Below are 21505 nucleotides of genomic sequence, written 5' to 3' on the forward strand. Positions count from 1 at the left end.
CCGGTACTTGGATGGTCACAGAATCCAAAGGCCTATACACAGAATCCAAGGGCCTGGGTATGTCCACATAGCCACCTCACAGTGCCCCCAGACTGTGTTAAGCCAGCTCTGACAATAATCCACCACTTCCCTAAGCACATCACAGAACTCTCACCTTCCCCACCCTAGGCTTGCCTCCAAAAGCCACACAGAGCAAATCTAATCCAGAGGGTACACCACCACCCCAAATACTGAAAACCAGTGCCATGTAATGCTACCCCAAGGCCCTTCCCATTTTCTCAAGCCCAGACACCCCAACCATACCCACAGACACAGCTCGACATCTGCCTGTGCCCCATCCCACAGCAGAGAGGGAAAACTGTGCAATAATTTGCCGACTGTTCCTTCCAGCTCTGTTCCCCTCATGCCAGAGACAACGCAAGAAGAGCCTGCCTGCCTGACTACAGAACTTATTCTGAAAACCTGGATGATAGAATATATTTAAGAAAGCCATCTCATATTCTTAAGAATTCTCAACTGTTTTCAAATAAGGCATGGGGAGAACTGTTCCATTTGGACTTGAGACCTGCGGCACCATCAGGCCATCCCTGACTGCCGAGCCCACATGCCACGGCACCCCACCCAAGCTCGTTCATGACCATGCTCTATCTGCCCTTCTCCCTATGAGGCGCCAAGCCCCTTGGGCACAGGGGCTGAGCATCTTCAGGTCTGTACCCTCTACACCCAGCACACGAGCACTTGCTAATCAGTTAGTGACTGAAATGTAACTGCAGTGCCTCCCAAGGCATGGAATGTATTCAGAGAAGACCTTTAAATACAGCATGTAGAATTATCGGTATGTCTTTCTTACTCAGGAAATGCTTCCCGGTTCAGGGAATCCCGATGGCAAATCCACACCCTGCTCTAAGAGTGAAAAGCGGCTGTTTTGGAAGGTGCTCCAAGCATGGGTGCTAGCGAGACCACACTGGAATGAAATGTGCTGCCTCTCCTTTACTCACTGTGCCACAAACTTGGCCACCCATTCTGACAACCAGCTCCTGGTCCCCAAAGGAACCAGGCAGACGTGGGACAGCCTACCACTAGGAATACAAAGGAAAAGCACAACGTGCAGTAACAAAGCACCCAGTTTCCAGAAGGAGATAATAGTGGGGGAGTGGCCAGGGGACCCCTCCCGCTGGACTGGAGTCACCTGGAGTCAGCCTGGTTAAACTAGAGCTCCATCTGAGAAGATACTCGCAGACCCCAAAACCAAGAAAAGGAAAGCCAAGTGTCCTCCTTCACCTAAGAGAGCTTGGCGCCCTTAAGGTACATGTCCTATCTTACACAGCTGCCCAGGGGCTGACGTGACCATGGTGCCTTTTTACATCTGTATCCAGAACAAAGCCCCTGACCACATGCTGGTCTTGGACAGTCCTCCAGGGCTCTGGGACCTCCAACCAGGACAACATATTCTGAGGACCACCCAGAAACCTCAGTGAGGAGAGACTGTAAAGTCCACTTTCTCCTGAGGGACAGAATGAGTCAAAGACAAGGACATACACCTGTGTCACAGGTGATACTTGCTACCTTTCCATTTCCCGAAGTCAGAGAACACCACGCTGCTCCTCTCCTGTGTCCTGGCCACAATATACAGAGTAAAGACAGGAGAGTCCCTGAATCTGGGCAGTTGTGGATCAGGTGGCATTTACATGTTTGGGTTTAGGGTCCTTTACTATTTTGGATAGGGTCAGAATCAAGAGTCCTCATTTTGCAATTTACACCATTCTGCTTTTCTGCAGAATAAATGGCATTTTAAGTTAATATCAAAAGTGCTGTAATGTTGAAGTAGAGAGCAAACTGGTCACACAGATTCATGAAAAGTTCCACATCGGTTGCTAGTTGCCACACCGTGGTCTGGCCCAGGTTTCTGTCTGTGACAGAGACCTTAAGATGTTCACGGGACAGGCTATCTCATATCACCACTCTGTTAGATGTAACATAGGTAAATCCAGCCCCAATCTGTAATCTCACATACACTTGTAGGGGACGTTACAGGATCCTCACACGTTTTCTTACCAGCTCAAAAATGCTGCCCCCTCGTGCCTCTTCTTGGAGCCATCTCTCCAACTTTCAAGGCAGCGTGGTGGTGTTCAGAGTTGAAAGGACTCTAAGGACTGTCACTTAATGACTCTGGGTAAGTCCCTAACTTTGGTTCCACCACCTCCCATTAAGTCAGTAAGAAACAAAAGCATTTTGTCCTCTGCTTGCCCCTGGAGACACCCACTGAGCAGCACCTATTACCTGATGCTGCTGGCTTCTGCACCTGCAAAAGGGGAGACTGGCTCCCCCACTCACAAGGCTGTTGGGAAGAAGCAGAACTCTCTGACAGGGTGCCACACAAACTAACAAAGCATACACCTTGGTTTAGAATTTTGTTAGGTAAGAAACTTCACACAATGTACCTTGCAAAGATATATTTAAAAAAAAAACCCTTCTAGAACAATTGACATTAGTCTCTGCTGTCCCTTCTAGGATCTGAACTTAGATCTGGAAGGAGTTTTATGGGGTGCATACACCAGTTCCCAATCCCACCCTGTGGACAAGAAATCTGCAGGCAAACCAAGGTAAGCAACATCCAACCTTCCAATTCTTAGGTGGGAAAATGATCTTTCTTGCTGTGTCTCTCTGCAGAGTGCCTCGGTCACCTCTCCCTTGGTCTCTGTTGCCTGAAGAGCTGTGAAAAAGAAAGCAGCTCCCAAGGACGTTTCCCGCTCAGAGCCTGGCAGCTGGAGGCACTGACACACGCGGCCAGGGCTAGTTCAAGTCCCTCTTTGCTGCGGGACCTTCTCAGGCCTCTCCCTGGTTTGAACACAGGGCATTCACCTGCAGCTAGCAAGCCCTGCCCTGTGCGGTTATTTTACTTGCCATGAGGATGCAGTACACTGTCTACTATTCGTCGGACCTTTCCTCTAAAAGCTAAGTTTGTTAATCATCACTTAACATCTGTGTTCCTCACAGTTCTACTGAGTAGCGTCTCAAGCCACCTGTGATTCTTCCACTCTCCAAAGTTCTGCATTAGAATATTCCACGACTGAACTCTTGGGCATAAAGCAGTCACAAAGGCTTCTTGGTAAAATGGGGCTCAAATGTAGCTCCTCAGGCACAGGTCCAAGATGGATGCTAGGGTTCAGTCAGTTTAAGCAGCAGGTAGAAAGTGTGCCTAATGCTTCTGCTCTAGAGGGAGAAGACAAGACAGGAAACATCCCCAAGAAGCTTGCGTGCTGCACAGGAAGATAAAGCTCATACCTCCACAAAACGAGTGTCCCAGGCAGATGGGAACCGAATCACCTGCTGAGGAGACTGCTCACTACGACTGCTGTGCGAGAGTAAGACACAGTCCTTCACTTTACCCACAATGCAGTGAGAGTAAGCTGGAACAATCATGCACACACTGCGCTTCGGAGAGATTTTCAACACCCTGGGCTGAAAGGGTGCACGACGAAAAGAAAAGTTCCGACTGCTCTGAAAAACTGTTAGTAGCCTTTTCAAAAGGAGAGTAGAGGATTTACTTTATTACTGAATTGGCAGAAATTATTAACTCTGAGCCTGCTGCTATAGGAATTCAAATGCATACTCCAGGGGCTAAAAGTGAGAGCACAGAAACTACTTTCCTCCTAAGAATTCCTTTGTCAAGGAGATGGTTGGTAAACACGACTTCATCACTTCCCTAACTTTCCAGATACTTGTGGATATTAGGTCAGTTCCTGACACCGATTTTGCAAGCAATAGCTAAGTTTGTTAACCATAATTGCATGCCCATAAAGGTAAGCATTACATGACACAATTCTCTGCCGCTTCTCTCAGAAGAGGTTTAATTTTAGTGTTGGCTCTTCAACACTGTCCCCGTTTTTTTTTTTTTTCATGAGCATCTTAAATATGTGTCAACTAAATATCCAGTAGTGGAGTTCATCATTGGGCAGGACAGAGAGGAGAGAGCGGCACGCCGGCAGCACCTGTGCTGGAGCCACCTGCTCTCACCTGAGCCCACATTGATCCAAGAGAAACTGCAGACGCACTGACATGCCCGGCTCTCACCATCACCTCCGCCAGCAATCCTGTCCACCGCGGCTCTGTGTTTCTGCATGGTGTTTGCTCAAAGCAAACGGTCCTGTCAAATGGCCCATAACAGCGCTCAGAGGGTCAATCACAAAGGAGGCACTTTCCTGATTGTTCATAGTCAAGAAGATAACTTCCCAAATCCATCCACCCCATGTTAGTAGGACTCTGCCCAAGATCATCACTAAAGTCCCCGAAAATAAGCGGTATGAAATGCAAGTTCCATGCCAGCTAACATAACCAGGGACCTATATAGCATTTCTGCATGTGCTAAGACACACAAAACTAAGATTTGTTCCATCCTCCTTTCTTCTGCCTCAAGGAACCCTTTAGATTAGAACCTTATACAATACTGGAAACTGTGAGGTCACTGGAGTGACCTAATCTACAACACTGTGATCGCCTGTCAAAGTGCCGCCTGATCCCAAAGCTCTCTGAGGTGGCATTAAGGATCAGTGCTAATATCTCAGCAACCTCTCAGACTCTCCAGAAGGAAAGCGAGTGCGTGAAATTAAAAAAATTACCTTCCGGCTCCACAAAAGATGCACAAGTCACCAAGGCTATTTTTTTCATGTCACTAGTTTTATCCTCTAATATTTCAGTCTTAAAATTGCAGTGACACCAGTTACTGCAAAAAGGACATTCTAGAAGGTTTTATATAGCTTGTGCCCACTCCACCCCCAAAGTCATAACAAAAATGTACAATATAACATTTGTTAAAGACAATTACCATCAAGTCAATGTTAATGGGACCTGAATACCAGGGATAAGAGAAGTACTTATATCACAGCAACCAGAGCCTTCGAAAAAACTCATAACCCTTCAATCTTAACCAAAAATTGTATAAGCCAATGTGAATTATTCCCAAAACATCATCAGAGTGAAGCATATTGCTAAGAGTAATCAGCCAAGCTCCTGTAAAAATGAAAGCAAAAACCCCTACGGTGAGAGAAACCTGAGTTACCTGGCCAAGCCAAAGATGATATTTTTCTTCCATTCACAGCACATTAAAAAGTGATCTCAATGGCCACTTCCTGGGAAGCAGGGCCTCCCCTCATACCTGGATGCTACTGCATCTTCCTACCGCCCTGCTCCTGCCGCGGGAAGAATGACCCCTACTGCCAAGAAACTCTTGGAGAAAATATGAGAATAGATCAGTCTTCCCACCCACCCCCTCACCCCCGCAACAACACACACACACACACACACACACACGGAAGGGGAGGGGGCGGTCCCTCCGCAAACAGTAGCCTCAGCAAAGGGGCACCCGAGGAAGCGACACTCTGGAGTTAACCCCGACAGTCTGGGTCAAAAACCACCAGGCTGAGACCCCCCAGGTGAGGGAAAGAGCCTACTGAAACAGAGCTCTTGGATAAACGGGAGAGAAAAGTCCTCTTTAATTCACTACCTAAAAAATGGAGCTCTGGCTTGGTCAGAGACGCAATGGGTACTGAGGCCCAGAAAGGCAACAGGAAGGATCCCACCCTCCCCGAGATCATCTGTCGTCGGCAGCGACCCCAAGAGGGTTTTGGCAAAGGCGTGTCTAGTCACAGAAGGGAGACAGACTCTCCACGTACCCTGGGTACCCGGCCAGGGGCAAAACAGACTGGGGGTTCTCTCCGAAGCCAGGAAGGTGCTGCCAGCCGAGATGAGGGGGAAGAAGGACTTCCCTGATCACCCAGAAGGCCAAGACATGGAAGACATAGGTTCCCCGAGTCATACCCCGGACACCAGTTGCTTCACAGCCCTTCTCCCTCCCCTTCCCGCTCCGGGAGGGCTTCCCGGGGGTCTCGGGTCCCGGAGGGAGGGCGAGGCAGGGAAGCTTCGTCCAGAGCAGTGAGGGTCGTAGAGCTAGAGCAGAAAGGGAGGAAAAACTCTAGCCTCAGCCCCCCGTCTGCTTCCTCCGCCCAGGCCGCACGGAAGCCTCGGCCTCACGTACCGAGCGCTGCCGGGCTGCCCGACCTGCCCCCGGCCCGGGCCCGAGAAGTGAGAGGCAGGGATGGCAGCGGCCCTCGAGGGGAGGTGGGCGCCAGACGGGTCCCCCGAAGCCCGGTGGGCGAGGGGTACAGGAGAGGGGGAGGGTCCCGGGCCCATGCGGCCTCCGTCCCAGCTCGCGCGGCGGGTACTTACGTTGCTCTGGGGGTCGATGGCCTGCAGCAGCCGGTCCCTGATCTGCTGCGGAGACGCCGGAGCCGCTGTCATTGCCTGGGCGAGGCGGGGGGTTGCGGCCGGGCCAGCGGGCGGGCGGGCTGAGGCGGGGGACGGGGGTCACTCACTCGCCGGCCTCCGGGAGCCGGAGCCGCATGTTCCCCGCGGCGCCGGGGGGTTGGGGGCGCGCGGGGTGGCGGAGAGGGGAGCCGGGGCCGGGTCTCGGTCCCGGGCCGCCGCCGCCACCAAAGGAGGAGGAGGAGCCGCCGGAGCTGCCGCCGCTCGCTGCCGCCGCCTCGAGAACCAAACTCCAGTGAGCTGCCCCCGCGCGGAGTACTCTGGGTAGTCCGCGCCGCACGCAGCGTCGGCGCCACGCTGAGGAGGTTGGGAGATAGGGCGGGCGGAGACGCCAGGCCTGGGCGGGGCTGCCCGTGTGCCACGCCCCGCGCCTCCGCGCACGCGCGCGCAGGCGCACTCGTCCGCCCGTGACGCCCCGCCCAGCCGCCCGGCCTAGGCAGCCGTTGGGAGGAGGTTGGGCGGGGCAACGGCCCCCGTCCAGGTCACGGGGCGGGGCTTTCTGACGGAAGCGCGCGCGCAAAGAGTCCTTGAACCCGGACGCTCGCGGCGGCTACCTCGGGGCGGGGAGGGCGGCGGGAAAATCCTTCCTCTGGGAGAGCCTTCCCGGCGCGTGACTGGGGGACGGGAGTCGCAGGCTGAGCAGCTGCCGAGTTTTTTGTGAGGGCGAGGGAACCAGACGTCCACGTTGTGATTCTGCGCGCAGAAGGGTCATCGAAGTCCGGGGGTGTCGCCGCGGCCCCCCCGCCCCTCAGAGGGTGTGGGAATGGGTGTGGTGGCAGGGCGGGGGTCTGCACCGCCACGCGCGACCCCGATCGCGAAAACGTGAGGCGGCAAAGCGCCTCTGGCGGAAGCCGCCCGCCGTAGCTGGGAACGCCGGGAAGCCGGAGGTTGCAAATCTGCGTCTACGCGGCGGCTTCTCCACCTCGGCACCACTGGCATTTGGGCGGGATCGCTCTGTCTTCGGGGCGGGTCCCCCGATCTGTCGGAAGTTGAGCGGCATCTCTGGCCTCCGAAGCGCCCCCTCCCCCAATCTGCAGTCATTGCCGCCGTCCCTTGTGGGGGCACAGTCCCCCCGCCCCCCCACCGGCAGAGAACCCCGTGATTGAAAGACCCTTCTACCCGCCTCTGCCTTGAGATTCTGTAAAACTGAGATGCTCATTCTCTTAACCAAACACGTCACAGAGGAGGAAACGGAGGCCCAAGGTCACCTAGACTTCGGGGTTAAGCCCAGAACCGCAGATGTCAAGTTTAAGGGCGCCCCTCCTCCCTCCACCCTGTTTATTGCCTTGGTAATTGCTCCCCTCTCTCTGGGAGCTCTGTTGGAAATGCTCTTGTGAGACGGGGTGGAAAGGCAAGCTCGGCGGCCTCGGGAGAAATCTTTTTTTCCCACTGTTACAGGAAGACCGAGATTTAAAATAGGAGGAAGACAGCTGATGAGAACCACATGTGTGCCTTGGAGCTGCCCGACACCTGTTAGTCTTGTATTTGTTGTGCTTCTGGGAAATATTTTCATTTGCAAAAACGGCTGCTTCTGCACGTGGCTATAGTTGCGTGCTTCTGCACATGTGAAAAGTTTTACATCACACTTGGAGGAGAAAAGAAACACGGGCAAAACACTTGTCATTTACTGCTCTCAACCTCGCCCCTCCCAGAATGCGGTGCATTGTGTACATGGTCCAAGTTGGAAACTGGCCCATTCGGAGATAATTCTCTCATTTCTGATAAGCAAAATAAGCAAAGCCTTCCTCAGGCATATTCTGGTCTTGCCTCTCTCTTAATTTCTAACTCGGATGTACAGTATCTTTTTTTTTTTTAATAAAGTATTACATAGGAGGCAATTTATTTTGCATGTGTCAGGTTATTTTAAGAAACATTTGGGCCGGACTTGGTGGTTCAAGCCTGTAATCCCAGCACTTCAGCAGGCGGAAGCGGGCGATCACTTGAGCTCAGGAGTTCGAGACTAGCCTGGCCAACATGGTGAAACCCCATCTCTACTAAAAATACAAAAATTAGCCGGGCGTGGTGGCGCGCACCTGTAATCCTGGCTACTAGAGGGGGCTGAGGCAGAAGAATTGCTTGAACCCGGGAGGCGGAGGTTGTAGTGAGCCAAGATCGCACCACTGCACTCCAGCCTGGGCAACAGGCTCTGTCTCAAAACAAAATGTGGGGCCAGCCACGGTGGCTCATGCCTGGTAGCTCATGCCTGTAATCCCAGCACTTTGGGAAGCCGAGGTGGGCAGATCACTTGCGGTCAGGAGTTCGAGACCTGCGTGGCCAAAATGGTGAAACCCCTTCTCTACTGAAAAAACAAAAATTAGCCGGGCATGGTGGCACACACCTGTAATCCCAGCTACTCAGAAGGCTGAGGCACGAGAATTGTTTGAACCCAGAAGGCAGAGGCTGCAGTGAGCTGAGATCACGCCACTGTACTCCAACCTGGGTGACAGAGCAAGACTATCTTGAAAAATAAACAAACATCTGGAAAGTACTCAACTTACCCATTTTTTAAAAACTAAGAAGCATTGACATGACTTGGTTCCTCAAGGGCACTGGCTCTTTTTGGTATCCCCAGTAGATAGAAAAATAATATTTGTGGAGTAAGTCAATGAAAGTTTCATCAAATACATGGTAGCATTACACACACCCCCAGACATATGAATGCATTTCAGTTTCTACAGATCTGGTACACCATGGGTCTGGAGAGCTATTTCTGGAATGACTGAAATAGTTCATAAAATATAATACTATATACACCAGGATACACAAAACACATACGGATATTTAGTTTTATTCCACATTTAATATACGTAAAAGGGTGCTTTTGTAAATGCAAAGATTAAATCAGACAGCCACTGAATTGTAGTCTTGAAAACATTAGCAAGTTCTTTTAGGTCCAGGGTAGATACTGCAGTTCACTTAGCCAACTTTCTGCACTGAGACATCCTTGCCAGGGATCCTGTCAGTTATGCGAAGATGCGGCACGAGATAATTCCTCTTGCTGTGATGGTGCGTCCTCAATGACAGGTCCCTTATAGTATTTAGGTACAACAAGGTCTTTTGTGCTTGGAATGCCCTTGAAAAAGCTGCCTCACCTGTTTGTGAGGGGAACTCCAAAGAGAAAGGGAGAGGAAGGGCTGGGTGCAGTGGCTCACACCTATAATCCCAGCACTTTGGGAGGCCAAGATGGGTGGATCATTTGAGGTAAGGAGTTAAGAGACCAGCCTGGCCAACATGGTGAAACCCCACCTCTACTAAGAATACAAAAATTAGCCGGGCATGGTGGTGGGCACCTGTATTCCCAGCTACTTGGGAGGCAGAGGCAGGAGAATTGCATGAACCTGGGAGGCGGAGGTTGCAGTGAGCCAAGATCACACCACCACACTCCAGCCTGGGTGACAGAGCGAGACTCCATCACAAATATAAAATAAAATAAAATAAATAGAAGAAAGGGAGAGGAAGTAGTTCAGAGTCCATGACTTGCTCTTGCCATGGGAAAAGGCAAGGAAGTTAGTGTCAGGAGGTCAAGTGCAGAGCATCTTCAGCCAACCTGGACAGTGAGGGAGTAGAAGGATGCTTCTCCCTGGACTGACTGCTGTGGCCTAAGCAGGAACCGGGATATTCAAGAGCACTGCAGAGGAAGCCGTGACGAGGCAGGTTCACACAGCTGTACAGGAACAGTCTTCCACAGCGACACCTTGTAATAGCCAGGAGCAACAGCAGGAATGCGCTCATCAGACATGTCAGAAGCAAGCCCCTGAGAGACAGGCCATTTAAAGCACAGGGTTACTAAACTTACCCTAATAAGGGATGTGAGGGCTCCAGGGATTAACAGAAAAAGCCAGTGTGACAAAAACAACCACCCTCCTTTGACCCCTATGTTTGCTTTAACAGGCTGGCGGAATTTTTTTTTTTTTTTTTTTCGAGAGTCTCACTCTGTTGCCAGTCTGGAGTGCAGTGGCGTGATCTTGGCTCACTGCAATCTCCGCCTTTCAGGTTCAAGCGATTCTCCTGCCTCAGCCTCCCGAGTAGCTGGGACTACAGGCGGGTGCCACCACGCCCAGCTAATTTTTGTAATTTTAGTAGAGACAGGGTTTCACCATGTTAGCCAGGATGGTCTCAAACTCCTGACTTCATGATCCGCCTGCCTTGGCCTCCCAAAGTGCTGGGATTACAGGCATGAGCCACCACACCTGGCCGCTGGCGGAAATTTTTAAAACCCTTTCTCATATATGAACTCATTCAACCCTATCAGTTATCTCAGAAGTACCTAGAGATGAGTTTCATAGTTCTGCTTGGCTTTGCACTAAGTCTTGTTTACTCTAAAAGTGAAACCAATTTAAATTGGTTTTGACTAACCTTGACATGTCAAAGATAGGTAGAAGACTTCAATTTTTTAATCACATCTTCAAGTAGGGATGGGGATACACAAAGGTTCCAGTTCTGAAGGCAAGCCCCGGAACCTGGTTGGGGGGTAGGAATTCATGAATACAATACTTTAATTGCACTGTACAAACACAACACGGCTGGGACACCAACGAATGAAAAAAGTCATTAACTGTGAGCTTTTTTTTTTTTTTTTTTTTTTGAGGCAGAGTCTCGCTTTGTTGCCCAGGCTGGAGTGAAATGGTGCCATCTGGGCTCACCTCTACCTCTTGGGTTCAAGTGATTCTCATGCCTCAGCCTCCTGAGTAGCTGGAATTACAGGTGCATGCCACCATGCCCAGCTCATTTTTGTATTTTTAGTAGAGATGCGGTTTCGTCATGTTGGTCAGGCTGCTCTGGAACTCCTGACTTCAGGTGATCCACCTGCCTCAGCCTCCCAAAGTGCTGGGATTACAGGCGTGAGCCACCACGCCCGGCCAACTGGGAGCATTTCAATAAGCTCATACCCTCTGACCCTGTGGATATGAGCGTACTGAAATTCACAACTTCTAAAAGTTTATCTGAAGGAGGCAATCATATGTAGACAAATGTGTATGTACAAGGAAGTTCACTGAAGCACTATTTGTAAGAGTGAAAGATTGGAAGCAATGTAAGTGCCTAGCAATAGGGGAGTACGTAAATAAACTGTGATTAGTTCCCCACAATGGGAAGGTTATGAATTAGAAGGCGCCACAGGGAGCCTTGTGCTACAATAATCTAAGCCTCAATGTGAGCGGTGACCTCACTGGTGTATGTACATGTAGAAATTCACCAAGCTGGCCGGGCGTGGTGGCTCACGCCTGTAATCCCAGCACTTTGGGAGGCAGAAGCGGATGGATCACCTGAGGTCAGGAGTTCGAGACCAGCCTGGCCAACATGATGAAACCCTGTCTCTACTAAAAATACAAAAATTAGCTAGGCAGGTGGTGCGCGCCTGTAATCCCAGCTGCTCGGGAGGCTGAGGCAGAAGAATCACTTGAACCCAGGAGACAGAGGTTGCAGTGAGCTGAGATGGTGCCATTACACTCCAGCCTAGACAATAGAGTGAGAATCTGTCTCAAAAAAAAAAGAAAAAAAAAAAAAGGAAGAAATTCACCAAGTTGTACACTGCTGTAAATTAAACTTCCAAAGTAAATTAAGTGTGTGCGTGTGTGTGTGTGTGATGTTGTCACTAAGAAAACCTGTATTGAGCTGGGCACAGTGGCTCACGCCTGCAGTCCTAACTACTGGGAGGCTGAGACGGTTGAACCCAGGAGTTTGAGGCTGCAGTGAGCTACAACTGTGCCACTACACTCTGGCCTGGGTGACAGAGCAAGATCCCGTCTCTTACAACAAAAATAAACCCACTGTTGATGGAGAAACGCTCCCAATAAATAATAAAATGCAGCATATAAACTATATACATTGTGATCTTAATTATACTTTTATTAAAATATACATACTTATGCACAGAGTGAATAGAAAAAATATTGGAAGGAAACCAAAATATTGACAGCAGTTATCTCTGATAGATAGAATGACAGAAGATGTTTATTTTCTTCTTACACTTTTTCCTAGATTAGTTCTGCATTTTCCGGCATTCATATGTATTGTTTCCCAGCCATCCTGTCAAGCGCTGGGATTGTTCTGATCTCTGGGAGCCTCCAGGGCTGACTCCAGTAAGGCTAATCTAAAGTGAGCTTGTAATCTCCAAAATCCTGATGGTGGCTTTTCTATTAGGCAGACTAATAGATTCAGATATAGGTCCAAACAGTTTGTGTTTTCCTTACTGTCCCAGTTTTATATTATTCTTAGTACTAAACAGAGTGACAACAGGGAGTGACATTTGTTGAGGACCTACGATGTGTCAGGGTCCATGCTGGGGACTTCACATGAGGACTCCATGAAGCCCCCTTGGACACTCAGGTCCTCGTGTCATCCCCACTTCCTGCCCGCCACTGACGCTGGGGTGAACCCGCAACTCACTGTGGCTAAGAGAATGCAGTGGAAACCATGCTCTACCCAGACCAGGCTAAAGCTTTAAGGAGGCCTGGAAGTTACCACACAGCCCAGCAATTCTACTCCTAGGAATCTCCCCCAAGAAAACTGAAAACATGGCTGCGTGCAGTGGCTCACACCTGTAATCCCAGCACTTTGAAAGGCTGAGGTAGGCGGATCACTTGAGCTCAGGAGTTTGAGACCAGCGTAGCCAACATGGCAAAACCCTGTCTGTACTAAAAATACAAAAAATTAGGGAGGTGTGGTGGTGGATGCCTGTAGTCTCAGCTATTTGGGAGGCTGAGGTAGGAGAACCACTTGAATCCAGGAGGTGGAGGTTGCAGTAAGCCAAGATCGTGCCACTGCACTCCAGCCTGGGAAACAGACTGAGACTCTGTCTTAAAAAAAAAAAAAAAAAAAGGCAAGAAAACTGAAAACATATACTCATAGAAAGACGTGCGTACATGTAAATGTCCATAGCAGCACTGCTCATAATAGCCATGAAGTGCAGACAACCTGCCCCACCTGGGTTCCTAGCCAGCATTCTTTCTCACCACTCTTGAGTGGGTCTTCTCATACCTGTCCCACTGGGCACCCAAGCATGCAACCAAGTGACGTGGTCTTCGTGCCTCAAAGGAGTGACCCAGCCAAAGTCATGTGGCTGGATCTGGGGCTGGCTAAAGAGTCCAGCCCATGGCCGGGCACGGTGGCTCATGCCTGTAATCCTAGCACTTTGGGAGGCTGAGGCAGGTGGATCACTTGAGGCCAGGAGTTTGAGACCAGCCTGGCCAAGATGGCAAAACCCCATCCCTCCTAAAAAAAAAAAAAAAAAATTAGGCATGGTGGTACATGCCTGTAATCCCAGCTACTCAGGAGGCTGAGGCAGGAGAATCACTTGAACCTGGGAGGCGGAGGTTGCAGTGAGCTGACAAGACAGTACAGCACTCTAGCCTGGGTGACAGAGTGAGACACCGTCTCAAAAAAAAAAAAAAGTCCAGCCCAGAGCTCAGGGTTCCCAGACTCTGAACCAAATCAAGTATAAGCCATTTCCCCAAAGAGCAGACAGGAGAGGACCAAGGTACTGACGTCCAAAACCAACTAGGAGGGTGGACCTGAAGGAAAAAAACAACAAACTCACCCTAGCCAATGGAGCTTCCCAGAAACAAAGGTGCAGAGTTGTACCCCAACACAGAAGGCAACATCAAGAGAGTAGCCAGGCGCAGTGGCTCACGCCAGTAATCTCAGCACTTTGGGAGGCCGAGGCGGGCGGATCACTTGAGGTCAGGAGTTTGAGACCAGCCTGGCCAACATGGTGAAATCCCATCTCTAAGAGAACGACAAAAAATTTAGCTGTGCCTGGTGGCAGGCGCCTGTAATCCCAGCTACTTGGGAAGCTGAGGCAGGAGAGTCGCTTAAACCTGGGAGGCAGAGGTTGCAGTGGGCCCAGATTGTACCACTGCAATCCAGCCTGGGCAACAGAGCAAGACCCTGTCTCAAAAAAAAAAAAAAAATATATATATATATATATATATATATATATATGTTAACAGAGTACTTGCCCCTACTCCCCTAAATGTCCCCATCCCAATCCCCAGAACCTGTAAATATGTCATGGCAAGGGATAATTAAGGGTACAGGTGAAATTAACATAACTCATCAACTGACTGCTGGATTCTCCTGGTGGCCCCAATGGAGTCACAAGCGTCCTTAAATGGGGAAGAAAGAGGTAGAGGAGTCAGAATTAGGAGACAGGGTGTCATGAGAAAGACTCGACAGGCTATTGGTTGCCTGGAAGATGGAGGAAGAGGCCGTGAACCAAGGATGTGGGCAGCCTCTAAAAGCTGGAGAAGGCGAGGAAAATTTCTCCCTGAGAGCCTCCAGAAGGAACCAGCTATGCGGACACATTGATGCTAGCCTACAGAGACCCATTCTGTACTTCTGACTTCCAGAATTGTAAAGAATACATTTGTGGAATTTTTTTTTTTTTTTTTTTGAGAGTCTCACTCTGTCACCCAGGCTGGAGTGCAGTGGTATGACCTCGGCTCACTGCAACCTCTGCCTCCCGGGTTCAAGCGATTCTCCTGCCTCAGCTTCCCATGTAGCTGGAATTACAGGCATGCGCCACCACATCCAGCTAAGTTTTTGTATTTTTAGTAGAGACAAGGTCTCACCATGTTAGCCAGACTAAATTTGTTTTGTTTGACACCACGAAGTTTGTGGTTATTTTTTTACAGTGGCAAGAGGAAACTAATACGGCTTTAAAGAAAAAGCTAGCCAGGCACAATGGCCCATGCCTATAATCCTGGCACTTTGGGAGGCTGAGGTGGGAGGACTGCTTGAGCCTGGGAGTTCAAGACCAGCCTGGGCAACATAGTGAGACCCCATCTCTACAAAAAAAAATAAAAAAATAGCTGGGTGTGGTAGCATGTGCCTGTAGTCCCAGCTACTCAGGAGGCTCATGTGGGAGGAAGCTTGAGCTCAGGAGGTTTAGGCTGCAGTGAGCTAAGATAGTGCCACTGCACTCCAGCTTCAGCTACAGAGCAAGACCCTGTCTCTAAAAATATAAAGAAAGAAAATTTAAAAGTAAAGAAAAAGTGGATCATTCGGTCCTTTAAGATGTGGCACTGCCCAATTAGAACTTTCCTCCATGCAATGCAATTACAGTCACTGAGGCACTGGATTTTCTAGTTTTATTTAACTAAGACGGAGACTGAAACAGCCACACGTGGCTCCTGGCTACTGTGCTGCTGAACACAGGCCCTCACTACTCAAAAGTGTGGTCCGTGGACCAGCAGTATTAGCATTACCAGGGAGCTCCTTAGGAACATAGGTCCTTGATCAGGTGTGGTGGCTCACACCTATAACCCCGGCACTTTGGGAGGCCAAGGCAGAAGGATCACTTGAGCCCAGGAGTTCAAGACCAGCCTGGGCAACATAGTAAAACCTCGTCTCTACAAAAAAATACATTAGCCGGCTGTGGTGGTATGTGCCTGTAGTCCCAGGAGGCTGAGGTGGGAGGATCGCTTGAGCCTGGGGGAGGTCGAGGCTACAGTGAGCCATTATCGCCTCACCTGGGTGACAAAGTGAGACTGTGTCTCAAAAAAAAAAAAAAAAAAAAGAAAAAGAAAAGAAATGTAGGCCCTTAGCCTGCAGCTCCCCAGCCTGTTAGGCAGAATCTGAATTCCACAAAAACATCCCCAAGGGATTTAGGGGGATGTTGAAATCTGAGACCCTCCCATGGTTGAGGCCACCATTCACTTACACACAAATGCCTTCCTCTGCAGCACCAGGAGACAAAGCCCATCATAGAACTTCTCAGGGTGCCTCCTACACCACACTAGCTTTGTGTTTGTTCTTTAATGCCTCAAGGCATACTACTAGCCAATGAGAGTAACTAACAGCAGCTGTTGAACACTATGGGTCAGACTTTGACCATCTGTTATGGACTGAATTGTGTCACCTACCCATGACTAAATTCACATGCTGAAGCTCTGACCTCCAACAGGGACTGTATTTGGAGACAGGGCCTTTGGGAGGTAATTAAGGTTAAATGAGGTCATAAGGGTGGGGCGATAAGCTGACAAAAGGGAGGCTGGTTGTGGTCGCTCACGCCTGTAATCCCAGCACTTTGGGAGGCAGAGGTGGGTGGATCACTTGAGGTTAGCAGTTCAAGACCAACCTGGCCAATGTGGTGAAACCCCAACTCTACCAAAAAAAAAAAAAATACAAAAATTAGCCAGGCGTGGTGGTACGCACCTGTAATCTCAGCTACTCAGGAGGCTGAGGCAGGAAGAATCACTTAAAGCCGGGAGGCGGAGGTTGCAGTAAGCTGGGATCACGCCACTGCACTCCAGCCTGGATGACAGAGATTCTGTCTCAAAAGAACCATGAGGCAATTAAACCTCTTTTCTTTTTCTTTTTCTTTTTTTTTTGAGACACAGCTTCACTCTTGCTGCACAGGCTGGAGTGCAACGGCACGATCTCGGCTCACTGCAACCCCCGCCTCCCGGATTCAGGTGATTTTCCTGCCTCAGACTCCTGAGTAGCTGGATTTACAGGTGCCCGCCACCATGCCCAGCTAATTTTTGTAATTTGTTTTAGTAGAGACAGGGTTTCACCACATTGGCCAGGCTGGCCTTGAACTCCTGACCTCAGGTGATCCACCCACCTCAGCCTCCCTAAGTGTTGGGATTACAGGCATGAGCCACCGTGCCTGGCCATTAACCTCTTTTCTTATAAATTACCCATTTCTTTATAGCAATGCAAGATGGCCTAATACACAGCTCTAGCTGACTAATACACCACCATCTCACTGAAGGCTTGCAAAACCCAGCTGAGAAAGTCTTTTAATAAAAGCAACAATATTAATAAAAACAGTGACAACTACTGAGTGCCTGCCCAGCATCAGGCAGGTTATAGGCCCATATCGAGGCTGTCTCCTTCACTGTACCCATATCACAGATGAGGACGTGGAGGTGCAGAAGGGCCAAGACACAGAACCCAGGTCTGAGCTACACCTCCAACTTGCTTTCTGCTGCAACCACCTTTTCCACCTTCTTTCTCATGCACACAATGTACTCTAATTAGATGTAAAGCTTTATTTCCCCTAAAATTTCCACAGTTCCCTTGGCACAGTCCACACTCTTTTGCCTAGGTTTACCACCAACTGCCAAGATAATAATGTAAACTAGACACCAATGAACAGGAAACAGGATCCACTAGTAAGATGTCATTTTGTTTTTTTTTTTTTTTTTGAGACGGAGTGTTGCTCTGTTGCCCAGGCTGGAGTGCAGTGGCGTGATCTCGGCTCACTGCAAGCTCCGCCCCCCCCAGGTTCACGCCATTCTCCTGCCTCAGCCTCCCGAGTAGCTGGGATTATAGGTGCCCACCACCTCGCCCGGCTAATTTTTTGTATTTTTAGTAGAGACGGGGTTTCACCTTATTAGCCAGGATGGTCTCGATCTCCTGACCTCGTGATCTGCCCGCCTCCGCCTCCCAAAGTGCTGGGATTACAGGCGTGAGCCACTGCGCCCGGTCATAAGATGTCATTTTTAAAAAACTGTCTAGTCCAGAGATCAGTAAACTTTTCCATAAAGGGTCAGAAAGTAAATAGGTTCAGCTTTGCAGGCTGAATGGTTTCTGCTGCAAGGACTCAATCCTGCCCTTATAGTGCTAAAGGAGCCACGGATGATATACAAACTAATGAGCACAACAGCTGATATAATTTGCCTGTGTCCCCACCCAAATCTCATCTTGAGTTGTAGTTCCCATAATCCCCATGTGTGGTGGCAGAGACCTGGGGGCAGGTAACTGAATCATGGGGTGGTTCCCCCATGCTATTCTAGTGATAGTAAGTTCTCATGAGATCTGATGTTATAGGGGCATCCACTTCACTCAGCTCTCATTCTTCTCCTACCTGTCACCATGGGTAGGAGGACATGTTTGTTTCCCCATCCGCCATGACTGTAAGTTTCCTGGGGTCTCCCCAGCCGTGCATAACTGTGAGTCAATTAAACCTCTTTTGTTTATAAATTACCCAGTCTCAGGCAATCTTTCGTTTTTTTTTTTTGTTTTGTTTTGTTTTTTGAGATGGAGTTTCGCTCCTGTTGCCCAGGCTGGAGTGCAATGGCTCAATCTCGGCTCAATGCAACCTCCACTTTCCGGGTTCAAGCGATTCTCCTGCCTCAGCCTCCTGAGTATGTGGGATTACAGGCACCCGTCACCACGCCCAGCTAATTTTTGTGTTTTTTAGCAGCAGCACGATCTCTGCTCACTGCAACCTCTGCCTCCCAGGTTCAAGCGATTCTCCCGTCTCAGCCTTCCAAGTAGCTGGGATTACAGGTACGTGCCACCACGCCTGGCTAATTTTTGTATTTTTAGTAGAGATGGGGTTTCACCATGTTGGCCAGGCTGGTCTCGAACTTCTGGGATTACAGGCGTGAGCCTCCCTGCCCGGCCCTTTTTATCCTTCTTTTTCTTTTTATAGCATGCCTTTTCCTTTTACACAAACAGCATCCGTCTTTCATCAACATAGGAAAACATCAGGGGGCCTGTCAAATATTTCATAAACTCAAATTTGGTAAAGGATATAATGAAATGGTTGAAATGAAAAGAAAATGCCTTGCTAATGACAGCTTCGCTGGCTTTTCAAATCTAACCACTTCAGAAGAGAGCGGATCTCATTATCCAACATCGCACTGCTGCTGTTCTGCTGTTCTGAGGAGTCTCAGGGAGCCTGAGAGGGGTCTTTCGTCTAACTATCAAGAGAAAGAGGCCAGTTGCAGCAGCTCGCGCCTGTAATCCCAGAACTTCAGGAGGCTGAGGTGGGCGGATCACCTGAGGTCAGGAGTTCGAGACCAGCCTGGCCAACATGGAGAAACCCCATCTCTACTAAAAATACCAACATTATCCAGGCGTGGTGGTGGGTGCCTGTAATCCCAGCTACTTGGGAGGCTGAGGCAAGAAAATCGCTTGAACCCAGGAGGCGGAGGCTGCAGTGAGCTGAGATCGCGCCACTGCACTCCAGCCTGGGTGACAGAGTCTCAGAAAAAAAAAGAAAGAAAGAAAGAAAGAAAACTGGGTTTTGGTCAATTGATTAACCACCACACTTGAAAATGGGAGGGAAGATTTCTAGCAAATTTAAAAAATGTGTTTGTGTATATGTTTGTTAAAATGCAGGCCACAAGGGTACAGATGATTCCCTGAGTGGCTTTGGGAGGGAAGGGACACCTTGGGATTCTCCATCACACCCTAGTTGAGCGGTTGGCAAATTTTTCTGGTAAGGGGTCAAACAGGTGACATTTTCCATTCTGCAGGCCATATGGTCTCTGTGCCACTACTCCACTTTGAAGTTATAGTATGGAGGTTGCTAAAGCAATTCTAAGTAATACACACACAAAGGGGTGTGGCCAGATTCTAATACAACTTTTTTTTTTTTTTTTTTTTTTTGAGATGGAATTTCACTCTTGTGGCCCAGGCTGGAGTGCAATGGTGCGATCTCGGTTCATCACAACCTCTGCTTCCCAGGTTCAAGTGATTCTCCTGCCTCAGCCTCCCTAGTACCTGGGATTACAGGCCTGTACCACCACACTCGGCTAATTTTGCATTTTTAGTAGAGACAGGATTTCTCCATGTTGGCCAGGCTGGTCTCGAACTCCCAATCTCAGGTGATCCGCCCACCTTGGCCTCCCAAAGTGCTGGGATTACAGGCGTGAGCCACTGTGCCCGGTCCCAATACAACTTTTTCTTTTGGAGACAGTCTAGCTCTGTCATCCAGGCTGGAGTGCAGTGGAAAAATCTCGGCTCACTGCAACCTCCACCTCCTGGGTTCAAGCAATTCTCCTGCCTCAGCCTCCTGAGTAGCTTGGACTATAAGTGTGCAGCACCACACCCGGCTAATTTTTGTATTTTTAGTAGAGAAAGGATTTTGCCACAGCGGTCAGGCTAATCTTGAACTCCTGACCTCAAGGGATCGCCTGGCTCAGCTTCCCAAAGTGTGGGGATTACAGTTGTGAGCCACCGCACCCGGCTCCAATAAAACTTTATTTACAAAAACAAGCCGTGGGCCAGACGTGCCCTCTGGGCTGTAGTTTGCTGACTCCTGCCCTAGAGCAGATGTACATGAAGGCCAATGAGAAGCGCGTGCAAAAATACTTTCTCCTTCAATGCGCAATGGTGGAGGAAGCAAAATGGGTTCCAACATGAACCCCAAGTGAACACTCCCAGGGTAGGTGCTGTACATTGTGGCCTTCTCTGCATTCACCACCCAAAGCTTATCACTTCGGCAGTGACTCCCAGCCTGTAGCCTTGTTTTCTAATACACAAAATCTGAACACAAACCAAGTGCCCATCAACTGGGGACTGGTTAAATTAATCATGGTATGTCTTTACAATGGCATATTTGCAGTTATTAAGAATCATATTGTGATTGAGCATGGTGGCTCATGCCTGTAATCCCAGCACTCTGGGAAGCCAAGGCCGGTGGGTCACTTGAGGGCAGAAGTTTGAGACCAGCCTGGCCAACATGGTGAAACCCTGTCTCCAGTAAAAATACAAAAATTAGCTGGGCAGGCACCTGTAATCCCAGCTATTCAGGAGGCTGAGGCATGAGAATTGCTTGAACCTGGGAGGTGGAGGTTGCAGTGAACCAAGATCACGCCACCGCACTCCAGCCTGGGCGAGAGTGAGACTGTCTCAAACAAACAAAAAAGAATGATATTGTGGTTCATGCCTGTAATCCCAGAAATACTGGAGGCCAAGGTGGGAGGTTCGTTGAGCCCAGGAGTTTGAGAGCAGTTTGAGCAACACAGGGAGACCCTGTCTCTCCCAAAAAATAAAAATAAAAAAATAATTAGCCAGTGGTACATGCCTGTGGTCCTAGGTACTTGGGAGACTGAGGTGGGAGGATCGTGGCTACAGTGAGCTCTCATCACGCCACCACACTCCAGCCTTGGCAACAGAGTGAGACCCTATCTTTTTTTTTTTTTTTTTTTGAGACGGAGTCTCACTCTGTCACCCAGGCTGCAGTGCAGTGGCGCGATCATGGCTCACTGCGACCTCCACCTCCCAAGTTCAAGAGATTCTCCTGCGTCAGCCTCCTGAGTAGCTGGGATTACAGGCGTGCGCCATCACACCTGGCTAATTTTTGTATTTTTAGTAGAGACGGGGTTTCATCGAACTCCTGACCTCGTGATCCACCCGCCTCGGCCTCCCAAAGTGCTGGGATTACAGGCGTGAACCACCGCACCTGGCCAAGTGAGACTCTGTCTCTAAAAAAAGAAAAAAA

The 21505-nt window shown here is 49.5% G+C and overlaps 2 protein-coding genes and 1 long non-coding RNA gene across 6 annotated transcripts in view; 1 reads left to right on the forward strand and 2 right to left on the reverse strand.

Moving 5' to 3' along the window:
• Positions 1 to 6750, reverse strand: part of MED26 (mediator complex subunit 26) — a 53467-nt gene extending 46717 nt beyond the window's left edge. The window contains exon 1 of the mRNA XM_016935405.4: positions 6226 to 6750. Coding sequence (XP_016790894.1) covers positions 6226 to 6297 — 72 coding nt within the window. The 5' untranslated portion in view covers positions 6298 to 6750. The remainder of the gene's footprint in view (positions 1 to 6225) is intronic.
• Positions 6751 to 6846: 96 nt separating this feature from the next.
• LOC107969686 (uncharacterized) lies at positions 6847 to 8159 on the forward strand. Its single transcript, XR_001711661.4, has 2 exons — positions 6847 to 7610; positions 7720 to 8159. It is a non-coding gene; the product is annotated as an uncharacterized LOC107969686 (long non-coding RNA).
• A 921-nt stretch (positions 8160 to 9080) lies between these two features.
• SMIM7 (small integral membrane protein 7) overlaps positions 9081 to 21505 on the reverse strand; it is a 30334-nt gene continuing 17909 nt past the window's right edge. For 2 of the 4 annotated variants that reach the window (XR_001711658.3, XR_001711659.3), the window contains exons 7-8: positions 10678 to 10781; positions 9081 to 10075 (exon numbers count right to left, since the gene is read on the reverse strand). The gene's annotated coding sequence lies outside the window, so the exon portion shown is untranslated. The remainder of the gene's footprint in view (positions 10076 to 10677; positions 10782 to 21505) is intronic. The other 2 variants (XR_675852.4, XR_010153747.1) reach the window with 1 other exon arrangement.

Source organism: Pan troglodytes, chromosome 20 (assembly GCF_028858775.2).
Source record: "Pan troglodytes isolate AG18354 chromosome 20, NHGRI_mPanTro3-v2.0_pri, whole genome shotgun sequence".
NCBI lineage: Eukaryota > Metazoa > Chordata > Mammalia > Primates > Hominidae > Pan > Pan troglodytes.